This window comes from Pygocentrus nattereri, chromosome 21 (assembly GCF_015220715.1).
Source record: "Pygocentrus nattereri isolate fPygNat1 chromosome 21, fPygNat1.pri, whole genome shotgun sequence".
NCBI lineage: Eukaryota > Metazoa > Chordata > Actinopteri > Characiformes > Serrasalmidae > Pygocentrus > Pygocentrus nattereri.
This window is the reverse complement of record NC_051231.1, coordinates 30,047,549-30,069,336: the sequence shown is the minus strand read 5'-3', so window position 1 is coordinate 30,069,336 and position 21,788 is coordinate 30,047,549. Positions and strand designations below refer to the sequence as shown.

Genomic DNA, 21,788 nt, shown 5'->3' with positions numbered 1-21,788 from the left:
GAGCGTCGTCACTCCGTTCACTGGCCGGTGAGTGCAGGCGTGCTGGAACCGGCGCCGTCCAGGACCAAAGACCGAAAACGGAGGACAAAGGGACGTCAGCCGGGTGCCCGACCCTCTCCGCTGGATAAAATGTCCTACTGCAAGCAGGAAGGTGAGGGTCGGTCAGGAATTGGTGTGAAAGTCAGCCGCTTCTGCTGCTTTTCCTCCGTCAATGTCATTGAGCTTTAGCCTCTGCTAGCCTGCCATGTGTTGACGGTCCGAGGATTCATTCACAGTTAATCAGGTCCCGGTGTCGGACCCGGTGTGTCGGACCCGGTGTCGGACCCGCCTGCAGCGGGGCGGATTCTGCTGTCCTCTGGACTATTAACACCTTTTACCCAGCCGGCTCTGTAGCTCCAGCCCGGGTGAGCTTTGGTGTCTGCAGGGTGGTCATCAGGCTGAACTGTCCTCTTGGTCCTGGGGTCACGCTTTGCGAAGGGTCGCGGTGTGAAAGGACTGGGGGGTCCGTTTCTTTTGAGAACACGAGACTAACGCTGAGAAGTGTGGCGGCAGCTTTTCACCGCAGTGTCTGCGGCTCCTTTCAGGCGAGAACTCGCGGGTTTGTCGCTGGTCTTCTATGGAAACCCGTTTCCGTCAATATAGATTAGTAATTATGACTTACTAAGTTATTATTATGAGGCATTATCTCATGAGTACTTACTATTTCATAGTAATGATAAAATGTTCTCATAATTACGACTTACTAAGTTATTATAAGCATGTAATAATTGACATGCTGTGTCAGTTAAGTCTTAGTTATGAGATGCTACATCATAATTGTTAAATGGTAAGTCGTTATTAAGAGACGGTAAGTCGTTATTAAGAGATGGTAAGTCGTTATTAAGAGAGAGATTTCCAGCATTATGACTTATTAAATGCCTGTTATTTTTTCCAGTTTTCATTGTCTGACCAATGAATTTACACATGTGTAGAAGTACTGTAGGCTGGCAGCCTGAAGTTGGTTCAGTTAGTAGTGAAATAACCAAAGTAATACACTATTATTTATGATTGTGCTCATGTTAATGTTGCTGGAGTGCTCCATCTCACCTGCTTCAACGGGTCAACTAAATGTAAAGAACAGTGAACCGTGCAGGAGCTCCAAGATCTCCAGGACTGGAAATGCCCCACCACAGAGCTTTTGCATTAGAACGGACTTCAAGGAGTCATTGATCCCTGATTATTGTTCCCATAGAATTATTTCCTGGAATTGTTTTGCAGCTGCACTGGTTGAATGTTGTGTCTCTCTCGTGTTTATAAAAGGTAAAGATCGCATCATCTTTGTGACCAAGGAGGACCACGAGGCACCGAGCAATGCTGAGCTTGTAGAAGACGACCCCAACGATCCCTATGAAGATCATGGTTAGCTCATCATATGACTAATATATTTGTGCAATATGATGTGATAAATTGTGTTTTTTTAACATATTTCTAACTATTTGCAGATACATATTAAGATTGTTTTTTAGATTAAGTGAACCTTATTAGTCCCACAATGGGGAAATTTCACCTCCGCATTTAACCCGTCCGTGCGGTGAAACACCACATACACACTAGTGAACACACACACTTGCCGGGACTGGTGGGCAGCGCTATCCACGGCGCCCGGGCAGCAGTTGGGGGTTAGGTGTCTTGCTGAAGGGCACCTCAGTCATGCACCGTCGGCTGTCCAGAATAGCTGTCAGAATAAATGACCAATAGAAATGCTCCATAATTACTTGAAATAAGTCCCCCTGTGAAATTACAGTTCCCAGTGTTTTGTCACCACAGTGACGATATGAAATGTAGGCCTGGGTTGAGGCAAAATGGGCTGTAGAACAAATATTTACCTAACGAGTGATGCTAAAATAAAAGTTAGCGATTGGTTAGCATGTAATGCTAACTGACTGACCCAAATTTCAATCATCGTTAGTCTTTAGGAGTTGTTAGGAACTGTCTTGAGCTTTTTTCTCCCAGACAGCTACAATGTCCATTAGAGACGTTTTTAAGGAAGACTAGCTCAAAGCAGGGCTGAAGGTGAATGACTGAAAGCTTCTGACTGACTAGCATGAGCTAAGATTCATCTTGCTAATTTGCCCCCTACGTTTCATTCATTATGAGCGTTTTTTGAAAGAAACATTGACTTAATCTTTATTTTACAGACATCTACACTGTTAGCCTGCAGAAAAAATAACCCTTTAAAGTTTCCGTTAGCTGAAAACAGCGCTAACACCGAATTAGCGCAGTCCTTGCTCATAAATGCTAACTGGGTCGCTTTACTTCAGCGTTTTTAGAAAAAAGCTTTTCTTTAAGCTTCGTCCTGGATCATCTGCTCTGATTACTGTCCCAAAACCAGTCCACCTTAACATTGTTTCTAGCAGTTAATAAAAATTTTATGACTGATTTCATTATAATCCTACATTTCCTAATGCTAACTAGCCCTACCAGCTAACTAGCTTTTTACTCCTTTTTGGAGAAAGTCTTTTGAATTAATTTAATTTCTGTTTATAAAATTTCATAATGCTGACTGGCCAGAGTTATTTTTTTTAATGCTAATGAACTAATTAGTAAGAAAATAGTCATTTAATAGAGAAAGACGAGCGACTAGCATCATCTAAGTTTTGTAATGCTAACCAGCCACACTCATTTTTAGCCTGGTTGAAGGAAATATTTTTAAACGAATGTTATTTCTAGTAGGTTCCATAATGCTAACTGGTCTAGGTTTTATAATACTGCTGAATTAATTCAGTTATATCATATAAAAGTGTGATTATAGTGCGGTAGAAGTTCATAATGCTAACCAGCCCTCCTGTTTTTAGCATTTTTGGAAATAGCACTTCTTTTATTCGTTGAATTTCTATGAATCAAGTGATTTAATAGCATCAATACGAAAAGTGGGTGATTTCTTTGATTACGTGACTTGTGCGACTCCTCTAGGTCTCATTCTGCCCAACGGGGACATTAACTGGAACTGCCCGTGTCTGGGCGGCATGGCGAGCGGCCCCTGCGGTCAGCAGTTCAAGGACGCCTTCTCCTGCTTCCACTACAGCAAAGAGGAGGTGAAGGGCTCCGAATGTGTCGATTATTTCCGCAGCATGCAGGAATGCATGCAGAAATACCCCGAACTCTACCCGCAGGAGGATGACAGCGAGAGCGCCCCCTCTGGAGGGGCCGAGGCGGCGCCGGCCGACTCCACAAGCACTGACTCCGCATCCGTTTCTGTTCCTGCCTCAGAGGAAGCGGCAGCTGGGACAGAAAGCCCCGCCACCAGCTAATGTGACCAGCGCTTTTACTTTTGGCCTATTGATCTCGATCACAAATGCTCTTTAAGCTGCACAGAGATACACGAAACTACACCGATCTCCCTCCACCTACCCTCAGGATACTGAAAAGAGGTGCTGAGAAACGCTCAGCTCTCCCGTAAAGAGATGAAGATTGAGAAATATAACAATATTGTATTATAAATGGGTTATTTTTGGGTTGAAGACTCTTGCCATTCTTACAAGTCCTGAGTTATGAGGTACACACACTGTAGGAGTGAGAGAGCAGTGTGGAGGACGGATTAGCCTGCAATGCACTGCATTTTTCACAGTTTTCCAGCTGAATTTCACTGTATGGTAAAGCGAAGGTAGTTTCTGTTCAGGTTGTCCTCACTGCATAGTCCACTCTAAAGCTCCTGTCTCCGCTAAGCTTGAGTGTTATTTTTGTACTTCTCGACTGGTCTCTCTGTACCTTAGAGGGCTCATACTGCTGAAAGAACACGGCTTTAAGGTTAGCATATCGTCGCTGTCTTAATAAAAGCTCACGTCAACCCCAGTCAGCTTTTCAGTTGAGGTGAATCCACAGAGGGCACATGCAGATCTGTCTTTTCCGAAGATAGGAATGATGGGCCACAAAAAGGGTCGGTATTTGTTGTTCGCTGCGTCCTTAATTAGCTTCATAATTTCATGTCCTACGCTTCCATTCCAAAGTTTAGAAGCTCTGTTTTCATTAACATAACTTCTGCATATACAGCTATAAAATTAGTTTAATATGATGCTAATATTCCGTACATTTTAAACAAGGTGTAAAATGTACGTTTTTGATGAGCTGTAGATTTTTTCATACTAACTGATAAAGCTACAGAATCCAGAATAAAGTTATATGTAGGGCTGTCATCAATTGTGTTGGTAATTCAGTGATCCAATCATTATTTCCATGATCAGTTGCGTAAGCATGTATGCGCAATTTCTAATAGAAGAAAATCAAATTCAGCTTTTATATATATATATATATATATATATATATATATATATATATATATATATATATATATATATATATATATATATATAAAAATATATATATGTCAAAATTCTAACTACAGACATATTCACATTTCTGAGATCCTGTTGGTGTGGGTTTCCTCTCTTTCAATGATGCCCACAAGCGATTTTGGCGCTAATAGCTCCCCCTTGTGGCGATTGTTCAGACTGTTGAACTTGGCTACATAGTGGTGGTCACACTTTATTTGGATGGGCCCCTGTAGATGCTCTAGATATTTAAATCATTAACAAACCTTCTGGTGATACTCAGTTGATTATCAGCAACATTATGGTTAGGGTTAGGAGTAGCTGAAGTTTTTGCTTTGATGCTGGGTTTAGGTTTAGGGATAGATTTAATACAATCTTTACACACTGGACTTGTAGTTCAGTTGTATTTACTGGAAATTTAGTTGAATGTTACTGAAAGATATGCTGAACATTTACAAAGCGTCTGCAGTGGACCATCCAAATAAAGTTTAATCGGAACGGTCAGTTTACTATTCAGCTTGCAAAGTAATCATGAAGCCGACTCATCAAGGACGCACGGTTTAATCAACTGTTTTATCGCTCGAGTAATCAGTTTTAATTGATTAATCATGACAGCCCCTATTTATAACAAACTGAATATGCAGAATGCCTCATATTTGAAAGTGCTGATCCAATAGCTAGTCATAGGACTTTTAAATCAAGAAATTACTATAAATAGATAATTACAGGTTATTATTTAATAGCTTTTACTATGCCTTCTTATCTCATTCCCAAAGTTATTTAAATTGAAAACAAACTTATCAACATACGTTTTGGTGTATAATTTAACATTTCGGTCCACGCTATAGAACATATCATTGAATAGCAATGGTTAATATTATCCGTGATTTCAAACAAAGGGAGTCATTTGAATTTCAGGGTGTGTATGATGTTCCCATTTTCCCCAAATTACATTATTCAGATGTCTCTAATGTAAATGACTCTAATCATAGAGATGAGGGTGTTAAAAGCCTTGTAATAGAATTGGTAATCATAGTGACTGGTGGTCGGAGGTGAAACCATCAGAGCCCTGATTTGTTTCTGTTTAGAACTTTCTGTTTTCTGTGGTTATGTTCATAAAGTATCTCGGGCCTCGCAGCCTCAGTGTCAATCCAGCAACCATGTTGGTCCTCAATTTCAAATCTGTTTCATTTTCCCCTTTAATAAACTTCCTTAAAGGGTAATTCCACCAGTTTTTCAAAATTTTAACACAGTCACTTAGAACGGTTTGGTGTGAAATGGTTCGTTGTAGAGACGATTTCTTTACAGTGGTGGTGATAGGAACCAGACGTCACAATGTCTACAACATAATCATTTAATTTACCGTCCAAAACCACCTGTGAACCTACACGTCTTCTGAGTTTTTTTTTATATATAATAGAAAATGGTAGTAAACCTGAAAAATTAAAAGGCTTTCAGGATTAATTTGCTTACAGCACCCTGCATCTGTCTCTCCACCAAGTTTGGGTATCAACTGTTTTAGCCACTCTTTTCTAAAAGGTGTATAAAATCAATCACATAGCCTTGCAACCTCCATAGACAAACACTGGCAGGAGAATGGGTCGTACCGAAGAGTGACTTTAAACGAGGCACTGTCATAGGATGGCACCTCTGAAGCAAATCAGCTTGTGAAATTTCTGACCTGCTAGATCTGCCCTAGACAACTGTCAGTATTATTGTGAAATTGAAGTTTCTAGGAGCAAGAGCTCAGCAAGAAAGCCGTAGACCATATTACACCCTGCATGTTTCTCTCCACCATGTTAAAACTACATTTTACTCCACAACAAAAAAATTTTCAAAACTATTGAGAAACAATGAGTGTGTTTACATACACTTAATAATCCGATAACTGCAGAAAATCTAATTTTTCAGTGATCCGATCAAAGCATTTACCTGCCTTGAATAATCAAATAATGGGGAAACTTTAGGTCTGCATGACCGTAATCAGATTTCTGCTTTGCATCCAGCCAGTAAACTCACAGAAGAAGACGCGACATAAACATCATGTAAAAAAACTGATCTAAAAAATCTGGGTGAGCTGTTTACACGACCATTTGAATAATCAGATAACTGCAGAAATCCGTTTATGATCGGATTACTGAGGGCATGTAAATGCACTCACTTTCTCAGACATCAGGCATTGTATTTGTAAACGTGTAATAACTTTCAGTAAGGGAGCTTTGAAGGGAATTAAACTCAGATGTCTGGTCACTGTCACCACCATTGTGAACAATTCTGACTATGCAAGTTTCTCTAGAACAGAACATTTCACACCAAACCACTCTGAATGACTTTGCATCTTAACGTTTAGTTATGGAGAAATTCTGAAAAATCGGTGGACTTCCACTTTAAAGACTAAACAGTAAACACTCATGTTTAATGCGGGCTGTTTCTGGGTCAGTCCATCTTTACATTAACCTTCGGGAAGCTCTCCTTCCCCGAGATGTTTTATGTACACAGCAGTGTATCTGTTTACGGTATGTTCTACCTGTGTGAAGAACTGTCTTCTAATGAGATCATAAGTGTTTATTTATCAAAGCCTTACTGAGAGATTTTATCACTCATTCTGATGTGATTAAACATAAAAAAAAATTGGAAGCCTGTAAATCTGTCCGTATACGACCCCTCTTTTTCCTTGTGCTGTCATCTGCCTCTTTTAGGGGCTGCTTTTCAAACATGCACTATGTGGCCAAAAGTGTGTGGACAGTGTGTTTCAGCCACTCTTTTGTAAAAGGTGTATAAAATCACATAGCCGTGCAACCTCCGTAGACAAACACTGGCAGGAGAATGGGTCATACTGAAGGATGGCATACTGTCTTAGGATGGCACCTCTGAAGCAGATTGGTTTGTGGAATTTCTGACCTGCTAGATCTGCCCTAGACAACTGTCAGTGTTATTATTGTGAAATAGAAGCTTCTAGGAGCTCGAGCTCAGCAAGAAAACTGTAGACCATGCAAACTCACAAAGCGGGGCAGCTAAGTGCTAAAGCGTGTAGTGCAAAATAATGCCTGTCCTCGGTGGCATCAGGTGTCTAGATACTTGTGGCCATATAATGTACCTCCAAGAATTCATAAAAGCTTAAGTGTTCTACAAAAATAGTCTCACGGTTTTTCAGAATTTACCAACTGCCCACTGTTCCAGTTCTTTTCTAAGTACATGGAAACGAGTCAAAATTATTGACCATTGTAATCAACAGTCTGCTACAAATGCAGTGTTTAGGCTGAAAAGTCCGGCGTATTCCTTTAAGCATTGCAGGTGGTGAACTGATCCAGGAATTACACTCACCCCGACTAGAACGAAGATTGTCTAAAAAAAAAAAAAAAAAAAAAGCAGGAAGAAAAAGAAGCAAACATTTAAAAATGTGACCACTTTTGAAATAGTAAATACAGTACAGTGTTATTTCTAAATCACACAATTGCCCAGCAATACTTGACAGCACATAGCTACAGAAGTACAAAATCATTATGAACAATTTTATGTAGTACAAGTGAAATGCATCATTTCTGTGTGTGCACTCAAAAACTACTGAGCTTTAAACAAACAATTCAACATCCACATGACCATATCTGTTACTGTCCAGAGTCCAGGTCACTTACTGTGCTACTGTGAGTTGATCTATATGGCTTGAAGCCCCTAAAGCAGAATCATTCACTTCCAGTCCTGAAGGGCTAATGTTCAGCACAGTTTGGTGATTTTTTTTTTTTGCTAAATTAAATGATTGAGATGTAATCAAAGTCACTCAGAGTGGTTTGGTGTTAAATGATCCCTTCTGGAGAAACATAGAATTTGAATTGTTCACGTTGGAGGTGATGGGAACCAGACGTCTGAAGAGTTAAATGGCCCTAAAAGTATATACACCGATCATAACGCTATGACCACCTTCTTGTTTCTGCGCTTTTTGTAGTCGTGACGTTATTATGCCCATATTAGGAACTCCGGGTCCAAAGCATCATTTCTCTATAGGCAGAATGAATAGGGTTTTCGAAAAATCGTCTCCATCACACCCTGTGTTAAATACAAACTCACAAGGCAGCTTCCTTAAGCAGGTTATGCAATGGGGCTTAGGCCCGGAGTTCCTAATACGGGCATAACAAGGACTACAGAATGGCGCACGACTACAGTGATCTATTGTCCATTTTATCAGCTCCACTTACTGTATAGCTGCACTTTGTAGTTCTACAGTTTCAGACTTTAGTCCATCTGTTTATCTGATACTTTGTTAGTCCCTTTTACCCTGTTCTCCAGTGGTCAGGACCCCAATGGACCCTCACAGAGCAGGTACTATTTGGGTGGTGCAGAACTAAAAAGTGCACCTATACAATAAGTGGAGCTGATAAAATGGACAATGAGCATAGAAACAAGGAGGTGGTCATAATGTTATGCCTGATCAATGGACATGTAAGTATCAAATACTGGACATATATGCACAATATATGGCTCACATATGTATGTCTGATGGGTCTGTGAATACATCCCAGTATAGCTATAGTTACTATGTTATCTGTTTGCTTACTGTATTTACTGTCTGGTCCTATGTGAGGTGACAGCACAGCACAGCACAGTTTATTTGGCTGACTCCATCATGGGCTGTAGTTTTTACAGGTGTCTCCACCTCATTTGACTAGTTTAGATCTCTTCCAACACTTAAGAGTCTTGAGACATTACTGTTGTTTTGCTATACTATTCAAATGTCATTACATTACACTTTAGCAATCACCTGGGATAATGTAGCAATGGCCTAGCAACACCGTACCAGCCCCCTGGATACTATAGCAACAGCCTAGGAACACCTTAGCCACCACCTGGGATTCCACAGCAATGGTCTAGCAGAGCAGCATCTTAGCAACCACCTGGGATGACACTGCAACACCTTAGCAACCACCTGGGGTTTTGTAGCAATATGCCACTAACTCGAGTCCCCATCTGGAGCTCTGGATGCTACTTCCTCTCCATCTCTCCACTCGTATGAAATGCAGTAACATCAAACGCCCATGGCCACCCAGCACACACTGTCTATGTGCAGGAGTGGACGCAGCCAACTGCGTTTGAGCAGGGGTATTAAAATATACTCAGATCCAAAAGGCTGAACAGTGGAAACCTTGAAAGCAGGCAAGGACAGAAGGTGGTAAGTACAAATCCAAATATAAATCCCTTTCAGGGATCTACTGCTGCACTTCCAGGCAGCTTTCCACCTCCAATATATGCTTGTTCATACTGCCCACATCCTCCACATTCGGAGTTCTGCATGATGGGGTATATCCAAGGGTGCATTAATGTCCATGTTGCATGGTAAAAAGCATTCTCACAAGCATCCCTGCCGTACAGCTTCCGAGACCAGAAATCCGAGTGTGGATGTCCATGGCACCACCAGACTCTGCATGGTGACCAGCAGCCGTCCCGATTCTACGTCTTCTGGGCCCGCCAGCAAGTAGTCACCTCCTGGAACAGTAATAATAACAAACCTCATTTGGCCATTTAGGTTAAATCTCCATTGATCCTTAAAAGTCTGTAGTTTTTGCTATATTACTCAGATGTTACTAATGATACAGCATAATATAGCAAACGGCCTAGCAACATCTTAAAGAAGAACTCTGCTCATTTTTCAGAGGTTCAACATAATTGAATGGTTAACATCTAAACCAACTCAGTCAGACTGGTTTGGTGTGAAACCCTCTGTTCTAGAGAAACTTACAAGGTCAGAGCTGTTCACAGTGGTGGTGATAGGAACCAGACATCTGAACAGTTTAATGCTTCTAAAAGCTCCCTCACAGAGTTTTTACATGAAGTGGTTATGAATACCGTCTCTAATGTCTGACACATTGTTTTGTGATGATGGCCTAAAACATCGTGTTAAGCCGTTTATTTTAATCCATTCATGGCGGGCAGGGTACATGTGTTGTGAGGCAAAGTGTCACGCATCCCTCTGGCTCAGAGGTGTCCATGGACTCCAACTCCCAGAATCCTCTAGAAGATCACATGACTCCTGACCCTCCAGCACAAATGGCTACATTTGTGTTGTGGACATTGTGACCCCTGGTTCCTAAATTTTCTACGACAGAGCATTTCAAATCAAACCACTCTGAATGACTTTGTTTACACTGCAAAGATAAAATTATGCAAAGATTTTGAAACATCAGTGGAATTACTCTTTACCAACCCCCGGTTACCATAGCAAAAGCCTAAAAACACCTTAGCCAACACCTGTGGCTGCGCAACACCTTAGCAACCACCTGGGATACCATAACAATGGCCCAGCAACACATTAGCAACCACTTGGGGCTTTCATGGCTTTGTCAAGGCAACGTAAAGTTTGTGAACAAACGTTCTAGTTGTGTTACTGTACTCTGCATTGCACTCACAGGAGATTTACGGTATCAATCGACAGTCGTGGGCTGGGAACCAGCCTTATGACCGGAAGGTCGCCGGTTTGATCTCCTGAGCCGACATTATGTAACAGTTCACCTCTTCTCCTTAAAAACATGAATGAGGTATGGACTGAATTGTCTGTCTGCTTCCATGAGCTACATGTGAAAAATTTTCCACCATGCTTTTATTTCCAGGGATAACTGTGAGACACGTATGGCTCTTTAGTGAAATGAGATGTAGAAATGAAAAAAAAACCTTCTCTTGCTCAGTGAGGCTGATAAACTGATAAATTGTGCTTCATGCTGACTACCTGGGTTAAGGACGGGGCAGGTGCAGCCACGGCTGGTCCAGGGCAGCGGGTACAGACTGCGTGTGCCCTGAGAGAGAGGCAGGAGGCCCGAGCGCAGCACCTTCCTCACCTTCACCTGCACCACCGCGTGGGTGCCTTTATCATGAGCCGACAGCACGCTGGCCTTCATCACTGCGGGAAGGAAGGGAAGCAAATGCACACTGCTTTATTAGTCACACCAGTGACACTGAAGCTCCAGCACTCTAGGGGTCTGCGCGATGTTTCGGGCCGGGTTCGGGCCGATGTTTCATATACAACACTGGGCTTAAGCAGTAGATGTTTTTATTTAAAAACGGTGCCTATGTACGTTTCACACACTCAACATAGGCAGCTTTACACTGTGATAATCGTCACGGGAATCGAGAACAAATGATTTGCTCGTGGGTTAAAACCGGTGGTCTTTAAACATTTAACCCCTTATTACATACTAAGGCCTATTATTTAGTAACAGAGACTTTTTTTTTGGTTATAGAAGTGTGTAATAAAACTTTGGGCCTGCTGGTGAACCCTGGCCATTTAAGGGGTTAATGCGGCGTTCTCCAAGCCAGCTAGTGCTTCTGAGACCACAGACAGCCTTTGATAAAGTACATTGGGTCTCAGATCTCGCTGTGACCAACCACGACATATGTCTAAAATCAACCAGTAAGCAGCAGCATGGCATGACCTGTTTGTGTATACAATAAAACACTATTGTTCACGTGTTTATTAGTCTGACTAATAAGTTATAGAGTGAACCTCAGTGAAAGCAGAGCTTTGCTTTATTACTAAGAGTTTGAGTTGCCTGACTGAAAATGTGATGTTAGGATTAAGTGCAAATACTAAACTAACAGTATTCATCAGTATATTTTTCTTTATGCTTGTGGCATATTTTATTTCCAAATGAATTTACATATGCAAATCATGAGGCAAATTATTCAGTAACTGCATGAAATGTACAGTTTTAATATATTTTATTTATTTATTTATTTTTTCTCTCAAATGAACAGAACATGTGTTTTATGATCTACACATATTGCTGTATGCTTATAATTTACGGCCGAAAGCCAAAAATCTTCGTACGTTTTTTGAGTTATTTTATAAAAGTAATATTTACAGAGCAGACCACTGAAGAGACACTGTCTGTTTATAGCTTATAGTCCAGATTTGGGGAAAAACGTCTTTTATTATGAGGGTTTAAAATGACATCACCGTCTATTCGACTGGAGGGAAGAGCTACAGCCTCATACGACGGCCAGCTTCTGAATGGAGCTCATGAAAGATATGAAAGATATGAAGAACATGCGTTTTGGAACCACCGGTGGTCTCAAGGAGTTGGAGTTAAGGAACTGTCATAGTGTCACAGCTCATAGTAAATATGAAGCCAAATAAGATAAATTATAGCACATATCATTACCATAAGAATGTTTCATCTTACACAGGTCGGACACACCCTTCAGCTTCCTCTCTTTGCAGCTGCATTTCCCTTTGGAGAAGCAAAACAAACACACATCCAGAGGGTGTTTACCATCGTGTCCTTTCAATATCCTTTCGTTCAGAAAACAAACTCAAACTTTCATTTCAACCACAAGAACAAAGAATAGCTGGAAAAGAATAGTGTGATGATGATGATGAGCGACTTTTATTAAGGGCAAATCCAGGGTCGTGGTCAAAACGGTCCAGGTTCAAACAGCCGATGCGGAGAGCAGGAGGGACAGGCGTGACAAAAAGAGCACGAAACCTCAAACAAGAACCAAACACCACGAAAATACAATACAATGCGATCAAACACACAAAGACCAACACAGGGCTTATATAACAGAGGCGAGACGGGGGACAGGTGGGAAACAGGTGGTAACAATCATGGCTGGATTCAGACAACAAGGGGGCTGGACTGAACCAAAACAAACACACATGGAAGATCAAACGTAAACAAAAAGCACATGGAGGAGTGGGAGGAGCCAATCGTGACAAATAGCTTTGAAGACGATGCCTCATATTCTGAAAACCCTCATTTACTTTTGTAGCTCTTCCCACGCTGCTGTAGTTCCTGTGTGTGCAGTGTATTTTTAGCAGTTATACAGGAGACTTGTTAACTCACCTGTGTAATACAGAGCAGAGACAGCCAGCTCTTTAGACCACACCTTGTCCTCCTCGTGTGGACGAAAGTGGGTCAGGTCTGGGATTTTACCTCCAATGGGAACGTTGTAAAACTCGCCACGGGCTTTGCTGTAAAAAGAAAGAGAACACAACACAAACACGATGAAGGTGAATCTAAAGGTCAGACAGGTAATGTTTGTTATTATAAGCAAGGTCATAATGTTACACAGACATTGTTTACAGAGACTGTAAAACTACACGCTGCAGATTCATACTGGATTAAAATCACTCCACAATTATTACAGTCAGACTGTAAAACTACACGCTGCAGATTCATACTGGATTAAAATCACTCCACAATTATTACAGTCAGACTGTAAAACTACACACTGCAGATTCATAGTGGATTAAAATCACTCCACAATTATTACAGTCAGACTGTAAAAACTGCACACGCTGCAGATTCATACTGGATTAAAATCACTCCACAATTATTACAGTCAGACCGTAAAACTACACGCTGCAGATTCATCCTGGATTAAAATCACTCCACAATTATTACCGTCAGACTGTAAAACTACACGCTGCAGATTCATACTGGATTAAAATCACTCCACAATTATTACAGTCAGACTGTAAAACTACACACACTGCAGATTCATACTGGATTAAAATCACTCCACAATTATTACAGTCAGACTGTAAAACTACACACACAGCAGATTCATACTGGATTAAAATCACTCCACAATTATTACAGTCAGACTGTAAAACTACACACACTGCAGATTCATACTGGATTAAAATCACTCCACAATTATTACAGTCAGACTGTAAAACTACACACACTGCAGATTCATACTGGATTAAAATCACTCCACAATTATTACCGTCATACTGTAAAACTACACGCTGCAGATTCATACTGGATTAAAATCACTCCACAATTATTACAGTCAGACTGTAAAACTACACACACTGCAGATTCATACTGGATTAAAATCTCTCCACAATTATTACAGTCAGACTGTAAAACTACACACACTGCAGATTCATACTGGATTAAAATCACTCCACAATTATTACAGTCAGACTGTAAAACTACACACACTGCAGATTCATACTGGATTAAAATCACTCCACAATTATTACCGTCATACTGTAAAACTACACACTGCAGATTCATACTGGATTAAAATCACTCCACAATTATTACAGTCAGACTGTAAAACTACACACTGCAGATTCATACTGGATTAAAATCACTCCACAATTATTACAGTCAGACTGTAAAACTACACACACTGCAGATTCATACTGGATTAAAATCACTCCACAATTATTACAGTCAGACTGTAAAACTACACACTGCAGATTCATACTGGATTAAAATCACTCCACAATTATTACAGTCAGACTGTAAAACTACACACACTGCAGATTCATACTGGATTAAAATCACTCCACAATTATTACCGTCATACTGTAAAACTACACACGGTGCAGATTCATACTGGATTAAAATCACTCCACAATTATTACCGTCAGACTGTAAAACTACACACTGCAGATTCATACTGGATTAAAATCACTCCACAATTATTACCGTCAGACTGTAAAACTACACACTGCAGATTCATACTGGATTAAAATCACTCCACAATTATTACAGTCAGACTGTAAAACTACACGCTGCAGATTCATACTGGATTAAAATCACTCCACAATTATTACAGTCAGACTGTAAAACTACACACACTGCAGATTCATACTGGATTAAAATCACTCCACAATTATTACAGTCAGACTGTAAAACTACACACACTGCAGATTCATACTGGATTAAAATCACTCCACAATTATTACCGTCATACTGTAAAACTACACACTGCAGATTCATACTGGATTAAAATCACTCCACAATTATTACCGTCAGACTGTAAAACTACACACACTGCAGATTCATACTGGATTAAAATCACTCCACAATTATTACCGTCAGACTGTAAAACTACACACACTGCAGATTCATACTGGATTAAAATCACTCCACAATTATTACCGTCAGACTGTAAAACTACACACTGCAGATTCATACTGGATTAAAATCACTCCACAATTATTACAGTCAGACTGTAAAACTACACACACTGTTAAATCAACTGGAGCAAATCTCCAACATGGGACAATAAAATCTGAATGTGAAAGTTTCAGCATCATAGCTCAGTCTCACCTGTCTAAGCAGTGCCCTGTGATGTGGTCACAGGTCAGAGGGCACACACAGGGCCTGCAGCCATCTGGCCCAAATCCCCAGTGTCCGGGAAGACAGTGACTGCAGCTGGTGCCCCCGACCCCAGGCTTACAGTGGCACTGCCCACTTCTGGGGTGGCACCAGGGACCCTCTGTGCTGGTCAGGGCTGGAACAGATCCAACTGGGTCACACCAGCATCCTGGCAAGGAGAGGCACCATGGGAAAGAGCTCTTCATGTAGGCTGAACTCATGAAAAGACTGAGAGTAGTTCTACTTTCAATACCAGCATTCTCAAGTGTCACGGCTGGATGGCAGTGGACTTGTAAAGAGAATTTCAGGGGAGATAACCAGTATTTTCATGACCATTTCAAACAAAAATAGAGAAAACTGTGTGATTTCATCTGCATTTGAAACATAAGCAAACTTTTTTTGGGGTGTGCACTGCACTCTTTTATTCAGGAGACGATGATGGTATACTGTGACCAGCAGGGGGAGACAGAGTGGGGGGAGAAATCACCTTCCAGAAGCTCATATTTTGTTATTTGTGTCATAATATTAAAGCAGGAATGCTGGACCTTTTCTAAATACATATTAATATTCTTCACGGTTTTGATGTTTCATCGTTATCATGATAAAATAGGTCAAAGTACAGCATTTCATGGACACCGTCAGTACTTAAAGAAGCATAATAAGGCTTGTCTAGTTGGATTTAGTGCAATGCATTTTGTAAAACTGTAAATTTTAATTATTATTATTATTATTATTATTAGCCCTGCGATGGACTGGTGACCTGTCCAGGGTGTATCCTGCCTTTCGCCCAATGACAGCTGGGACAGGCTCCAGCAGCCCCCGTGACTCAGAAGGAGAAGCGGCTTAGAAAATGTGTGTGTGTGTGTGTGTGTGTGTGTGTGTGTAGTATAATTATTATTATCATAGCATTTTTTAAAAATGTAGCACTACTTCTATATTATCCGATTCAACTTCAGAAATCTCACAGTAACTAAATAGCAGGATATGTATTGTTTATTGTGAAAATGACCTGAAGTATGACGATATAGTATTTTTGCCATATCGCACACCCTTACTAGAAGTGACAATTATCGCTGGGAATAAGAAAAGTACTTTAAAATAATTATTTATTCCCTCTTAACTCAAACAAGAGGAGTGAAATCTGTTTGAGGATCATAAACTCCATTTCTCATCGGAATTACACATCCAATGCTGTCGATACAGAATACACACCAAATGTAAATGGAATTCATTGCGTAACGATGTAATTAATTAGGTCATTATATCTGAATAGTGTAGTAAACTGACAATAATAAATCAATAATAATGTCCTCTGCTGTTCTTCCCACTATAGCCTCCCCCCCCCACTCAGTCCCCACTGCAGGCTTACGTGTGCAGGCCTGTGGAGAGTTAAGGGGTCTGGCTGGGTGGCGGTGGTACCCTGGGCGGCAGCGCTGGCACTTGCGGCCCACCGTGTTGTGCTGGCAGTTATCACAGACCCCTCCGCTGATGCGCCCTGTGGAGCGCCACACCCTCTCGGAGAAGTGACAGTTCTGTGCGTGGCCATGACATTCACACTCTAGAGAGAGAGAGAGGGGGAGAGGGAGAGAGAGCCACCATTCATTTTTACCATAAATGAAAACTCCTCAGACTCAGTATCCATCATACGGGTGTGCTGCTGACTCCAGAATGACGCACGAGCAGAGCCGGTTTATGAGGAGCCTGGCCACTTCCTATTCCGCCCGTTATATCAAAAACAGGATGGCTAATCAGCAGAGGGCGCCCGCGAGGGAGTCCTTAATGAAGGGGAGTGAATAGCGCTCAATGGCCAAAAACAAGAAGTTAAAATAGTTTCTAACAAGAAATCTCACCTGTATGTTTCATTTTTTCTAGAGTAAACAGGTTTCGGGCAGCAGGAGGCGGGGCTTTACTGCTAGAGCATGATGACTGATTGGCGAGCAGAGCAGCTCATTGGCTGTTCGCTCACTGACGTCATGAACCTACATGAGGCGTCGTTTTAAACTCCTATAGCTCGAGTTTAAAAGCTCTTAAAAATATAACAGCAGTGTTGATGTGTTTTATGCTGTTTATTCTGTTTCAGGAAATTAATGTTTACATTAAAAATGTTTAAGCATTTCTAAACTATGATTTTGCTCAAATGCTCCATATCAACCCATTCATTTTGGACTCGCTCGGGAGCGCCCTCTAGCGTTTAAGAAACCCGGAGGACATTATAGAGTTCTCTGGCATGACTTCAGAGGTCTGTGCATTGTTCTACATCACTAACTGTTATAGGGGTCCCTGGTTCCTCCCCTTAAAGAGTGGCCCCAGGAGGCTGGAATTAAACACTGGCACAATGCTAACTGGCCTTTGCTCTCATTCATTACCAGCAGTGTTAGCGCTTAATGTTAAAGAGTAAAGGCTCGTACTCTGACAGGGGTTTGGCTCCCCGCTGCTGCCGTTGGCTGCTCTCCAGGGCTGGTCGTTGTAAAGCGGGGCGCACCTCTCGCAGTGAGCACCTGCTGTGTGGTGAGTGCAAACACACCTGCCCTGCACCTGTTAGAAGGACAAACACAAGAGCGTTTTCATGAATGATCACCACAACAAACAGCAGATCATAGCTGCACAACACTAAAGCACTAAGGCACATTGTCAGTGCAATTACGGAAGAACTGTAGCCCCAACTTTTTGTGTTAATATGAACAAAGTAGCTCTAACTTTTAGTATATTCATACATGAATTCATTCATGTAATCAACACAACTGTACACTACACAAACTTATTTTTCATGGCATATAGTTCAAAAGGGCACAACACGAGAGACAGTGCTGATCTGATACCTAGAATCAGAAATTTTTACATTACCATTTTAATCTCTTTATCCCATTGAATTACACAGGCTGTCATTGTTACTGTGCCTTTAAGACTGACATATGTAAATAAGCTTTCTTCTGATTGGCTGCTCTGTGTTGTGCCTCACTCAAAAGGCAGTGCAGGCTGAAACAGTCCTTATACCTTCAGAGTAAATGGTCTGAATAAGCAGATATGATCAATATGCAAACTACTGAAAACCCCTGTTTTGTTGATTTTCTACATATAAATGAATAAAGTGAATACGTTCTCCACAAGGAACACATTCAAATGTGCCATCGTTCTACTAATTTTACTGCACACTTTATCTTTATTTGATAAATATGTGAGAAAAATAAATAAAATATGCCATAACTTTTGTACACAACTTATGTCCATCTTTTCCTAATACACTATATGGCCCACAGATCTGCTAGATCTGTCCCAGTCAACTGTAAGTGTTGCTATTGTGAAATAGAAGTGTCTAGGAGAAACAACGGCTCAGCCACGAAGCGGCAGACCATGCCAACTCACATAGTGGGGACGGCATGCGGTGTGTATCCTCCAGTCCTCACAACACTTAATTTCCCACGTTATGTGCCCTTTAAAGCTTAGTAGTTTTAAAGAAGACTCAATTTGATCAGCGTCAGCATCAGCAAGATACACAAGATATCAGTATCTGTCCTGGAAAAAGAAAAAAATCCATGTCTGACACATCTTCTCACTCACTCACCACAGGGCTGTTGTCCTGCGTGTCCCGTCCTTCTCCAGTAGACAGGCAGTGCTCTGCGTGGCCGTGGCACAGGCAGGTCCCTCGTGCCAGGAGCGAGTAGACGGCGTACGAGGCAGATCGGGCCGGTTGCGTGGGGCTGCGCGGTGACTGACTGGGTACGGTGGGGGAGAACCCACGGCTGCGAGGACTGTGGTGGCTTCTAGAGGTGCCCAGCGAGGTAGGACAGTGGTGAGGCCTCATGAGGCGTATGCGCAGGTTAGTGAGGGTCAGTAAGGACAAAGCTTCAGGGCTGTAGGGGTCATCCATCCTGCCGGCCTGACCCAACGACCGGAATATAACCTGGAGAATTTTGATGAGACGAGGACGGGAAAATGGGTTTTCATATTGTTGCTTTTGTATAAAAACCTAAAAACACTCATTTTTATTAATAATTTACTTGAAAACGGCAGCTGCTCCTCATGATGTGTGAATATTTCATAAAGAAGGGGCCAAAGGTTTTGTTACTGTGGTAACAATATGAATATATACAGTCAGACTGTATTTCGTTATTTCTCCAGAATATCACAGAATATCTCAGAAATAAAGGCATGAAACTGTCACTGGGGCAGGACCGCTCTTGTCTCTGGGGTGGTACCCTCCAAGGTACATCCCAGTACCTTCAGTCAGGGAACATAGCTGAACCAGAATCCACTGAAATGATATTTTCTAAGCTGTACTGACTCCACACACCCCGTCTCGCCTCCAGGCCTTTTATTTTACTGCTCTGTTTTAAAACATTAGGTTATGAAAAGGTGTGTAAATGTACTTTTCCACTGGGAGAAACTTACATAAGGTTCGCAGGTGGACCCTAAAACCTCTGTTGTACCTTTGAGGGTGCATTTACATTGTTTGTACCTTGTCTAAGACATACAGCTGGCCTTTTCCACTATAGCCCTTTGGGACATGAAGACAACAAACATATGGACACACTATACCAATATGAGGCCCATGTGACTCCACGTTTCCCACAGATAAACAGAATGGAAAAACTTCAGCCATTTAAAAACATCACAATGGCTCAAAGAACAGAAGAAGGTTTTTGGGACGGAGCCAGAGTGACAGTATTGCACCTCATCTCCCAATAGCTTTGTAGTAAATAAATCATTGTAGGGCAGTAAAGCAGAAGCACTTATACACAGGCATAATGAGCTCAGGCCCAAAAGGCCAGATAGACTTTCCACCATCCTTTCACAGAGGAGTCAGGTGGCATGATGCAGTGGCCAAACAACTGCATGGATTGCTTTCTAACTATTAGCTTCCAGTGATAAGAACAAACAGGACTGGATTTAGGTCTAAAGGCCAAATCTGATTAGGTGTCCTCTAACAGTCTCTAACACCGAGCTTTCCCTCTCTCCTCTTGGAGTTCTCCTTCTCTGTGGAGATCAGGGCTAACGCACCTGATCCATCTATCCGAGGCCTTCTGAAGATGTTAATAAGCTGGAGCAGCTGTGGCAGATTACAGTTGGCACTCCACTCTGCAGGAAGGTAGATATCCAGGGGCTTGAACAGGCTAACAGCTGAAACGATCCTAATACTCTGATGATCTTGGCACTTAGCGTTGCACACAAAGTGTGTTTTTCCACCGCACATTCAGAAAAGAACTGATCCAAAGGGGAACCAAAGGAACAGTTCGTCGTTTGGGTTTAAGAAATTCATAACATAATCCTCGTAAATATCGAGGCTCTGAATTCTTCATGGTACTACATGTTTACATTTAAATTCGGAGCGATGGTCCGAATACATTTACATTTATGGCATTTTGCTGACACTCTTATCCAGAGCGACTTACAATTTGATCATTTTACACAGGCAGGCCGAGGTGGTGTTAGGAGTCTTGCCCAAGGACTCTTATTGGTATAGTGTAGGGTGTTCGCCCAGGTGGGGATTGAACCCCAGTCTACAAGGCTAAGGTGTTAACCACTACACTAACCAACCAATACATATTGTTATATATTTTGATAAATGTATTCATGGCCGAGGACCAAACAGCTGAAACAGAAGACAAATAAACTGGCAGGTATGAACTGGTGACAATTGTCCCACTTCTTGAGTTCATTAGGATCATCCAAATGCACGGCAAGTACTCATGTTGCCTTTTTTTGCTTATACTCAACTTTAGTGCCTGCAACTACTATTTACAGTCATATGCAAAAGTTTGGGCGCTGCTGGTCCAATGTTTTTGGTTATACTTTGTTGATTTTCTAAGGAAACATTTGTTAATTCGCCCTCCACAGACAACACGCATATATTCCTTTTCTGCAAATTTTGGTGCACAATTTCTATGTGTACTTGACATATTGCAAAAAAAAAACAAAACAATATACAGTCCAATATAAAGTGTGCCATAAATTGTGCACAGGGCACATTTATTTTGGTAATGCTTTCTATGAATGTCACGTTTGTAAGCATCTATAAATACATCTATAACACATGATAATGCATTCGTAAGGCATCATAACCAAGGCTGAATATTTATAAAAATGCACTATGTGTTATAGCCAGGCCTATTATGTATTATATTAACATAATACATTATAAGTACTGTTCATAACGAATGATAAGAGCTCATAAGTCGTATATGTCCGTAAGTAAAGTGAAGCGTACTGTACTAAAGCCTCCTCCAGTGTTAAGAGAGAGGCTTCGAGTTGAAGTATTTACTGAAGGATTTACTGAAACACTAAAGCATCCACAATAAAGCTCATTACAGGCTTCAGATGTCAGAGTTTATACTTGGTTTGCTGTGATGTAACATTTAAAGTGAGATGTTGG

The 21,788-nt window shown here is 41.3% G+C and overlaps 2 protein-coding genes across 3 annotated transcripts in view; one reads left to right on the top strand and one right to left on the bottom strand.

The window, feature by feature from the left end:
- Positions 1–3,500, top strand: chchd4a (coiled-coil-helix-coiled-coil-helix domain containing 4a). The gene is made up of 3 exons (XM_017710478.2): positions 1–151; positions 1,300–1,398; positions 2,953–3,500. The coding sequence occupies exons 1-3, from the start codon at positions 130–132 to the stop codon at positions 3,288–3,290; spliced, it is 459 nt and encodes a 152-aa protein (XP_017565967.1). The 5' UTR covers positions 1–129; the 3' UTR covers positions 3,291–3,500.
- Positions 3,501–8,619: 5,119 nt separating this feature from the next.
- Positions 8,620–21,788, bottom strand: part of si:dkey-202e22.2 (netrin-4) — a 19,993-nt gene continuing 6,824 nt past the window's right edge. The window contains exons 3-10 of one of the 2 annotated variants that reach the window (XM_017710491.2): positions 18,981–19,319; positions 17,827–17,953; positions 16,788–16,976; positions 15,371–15,587; positions 13,139–13,266; positions 12,455–12,523; positions 11,023–11,193; positions 8,620–9,785 (exon numbers count right to left, since the gene is read on the bottom strand). In XM_017710491.2, the coding sequence (XP_017565980.1) occupies positions 9,649–9,785; positions 11,023–11,193; positions 12,455–12,523; positions 13,139–13,266; positions 15,371–15,587; positions 16,788–16,976; positions 17,827–17,953; positions 18,981–19,319 (1,377 nt within the window). In that variant the 3' untranslated portion in view covers positions 8,620–9,648. The remainder of the gene's footprint in view (positions 9,786–11,022; positions 11,194–12,454; positions 12,524–13,138; positions 13,267–15,370; positions 15,588–16,787; positions 16,977–17,826; positions 17,954–18,980; positions 19,320–21,788) is intronic. The other variant, XM_037532414.1, reaches the window with a different exon arrangement.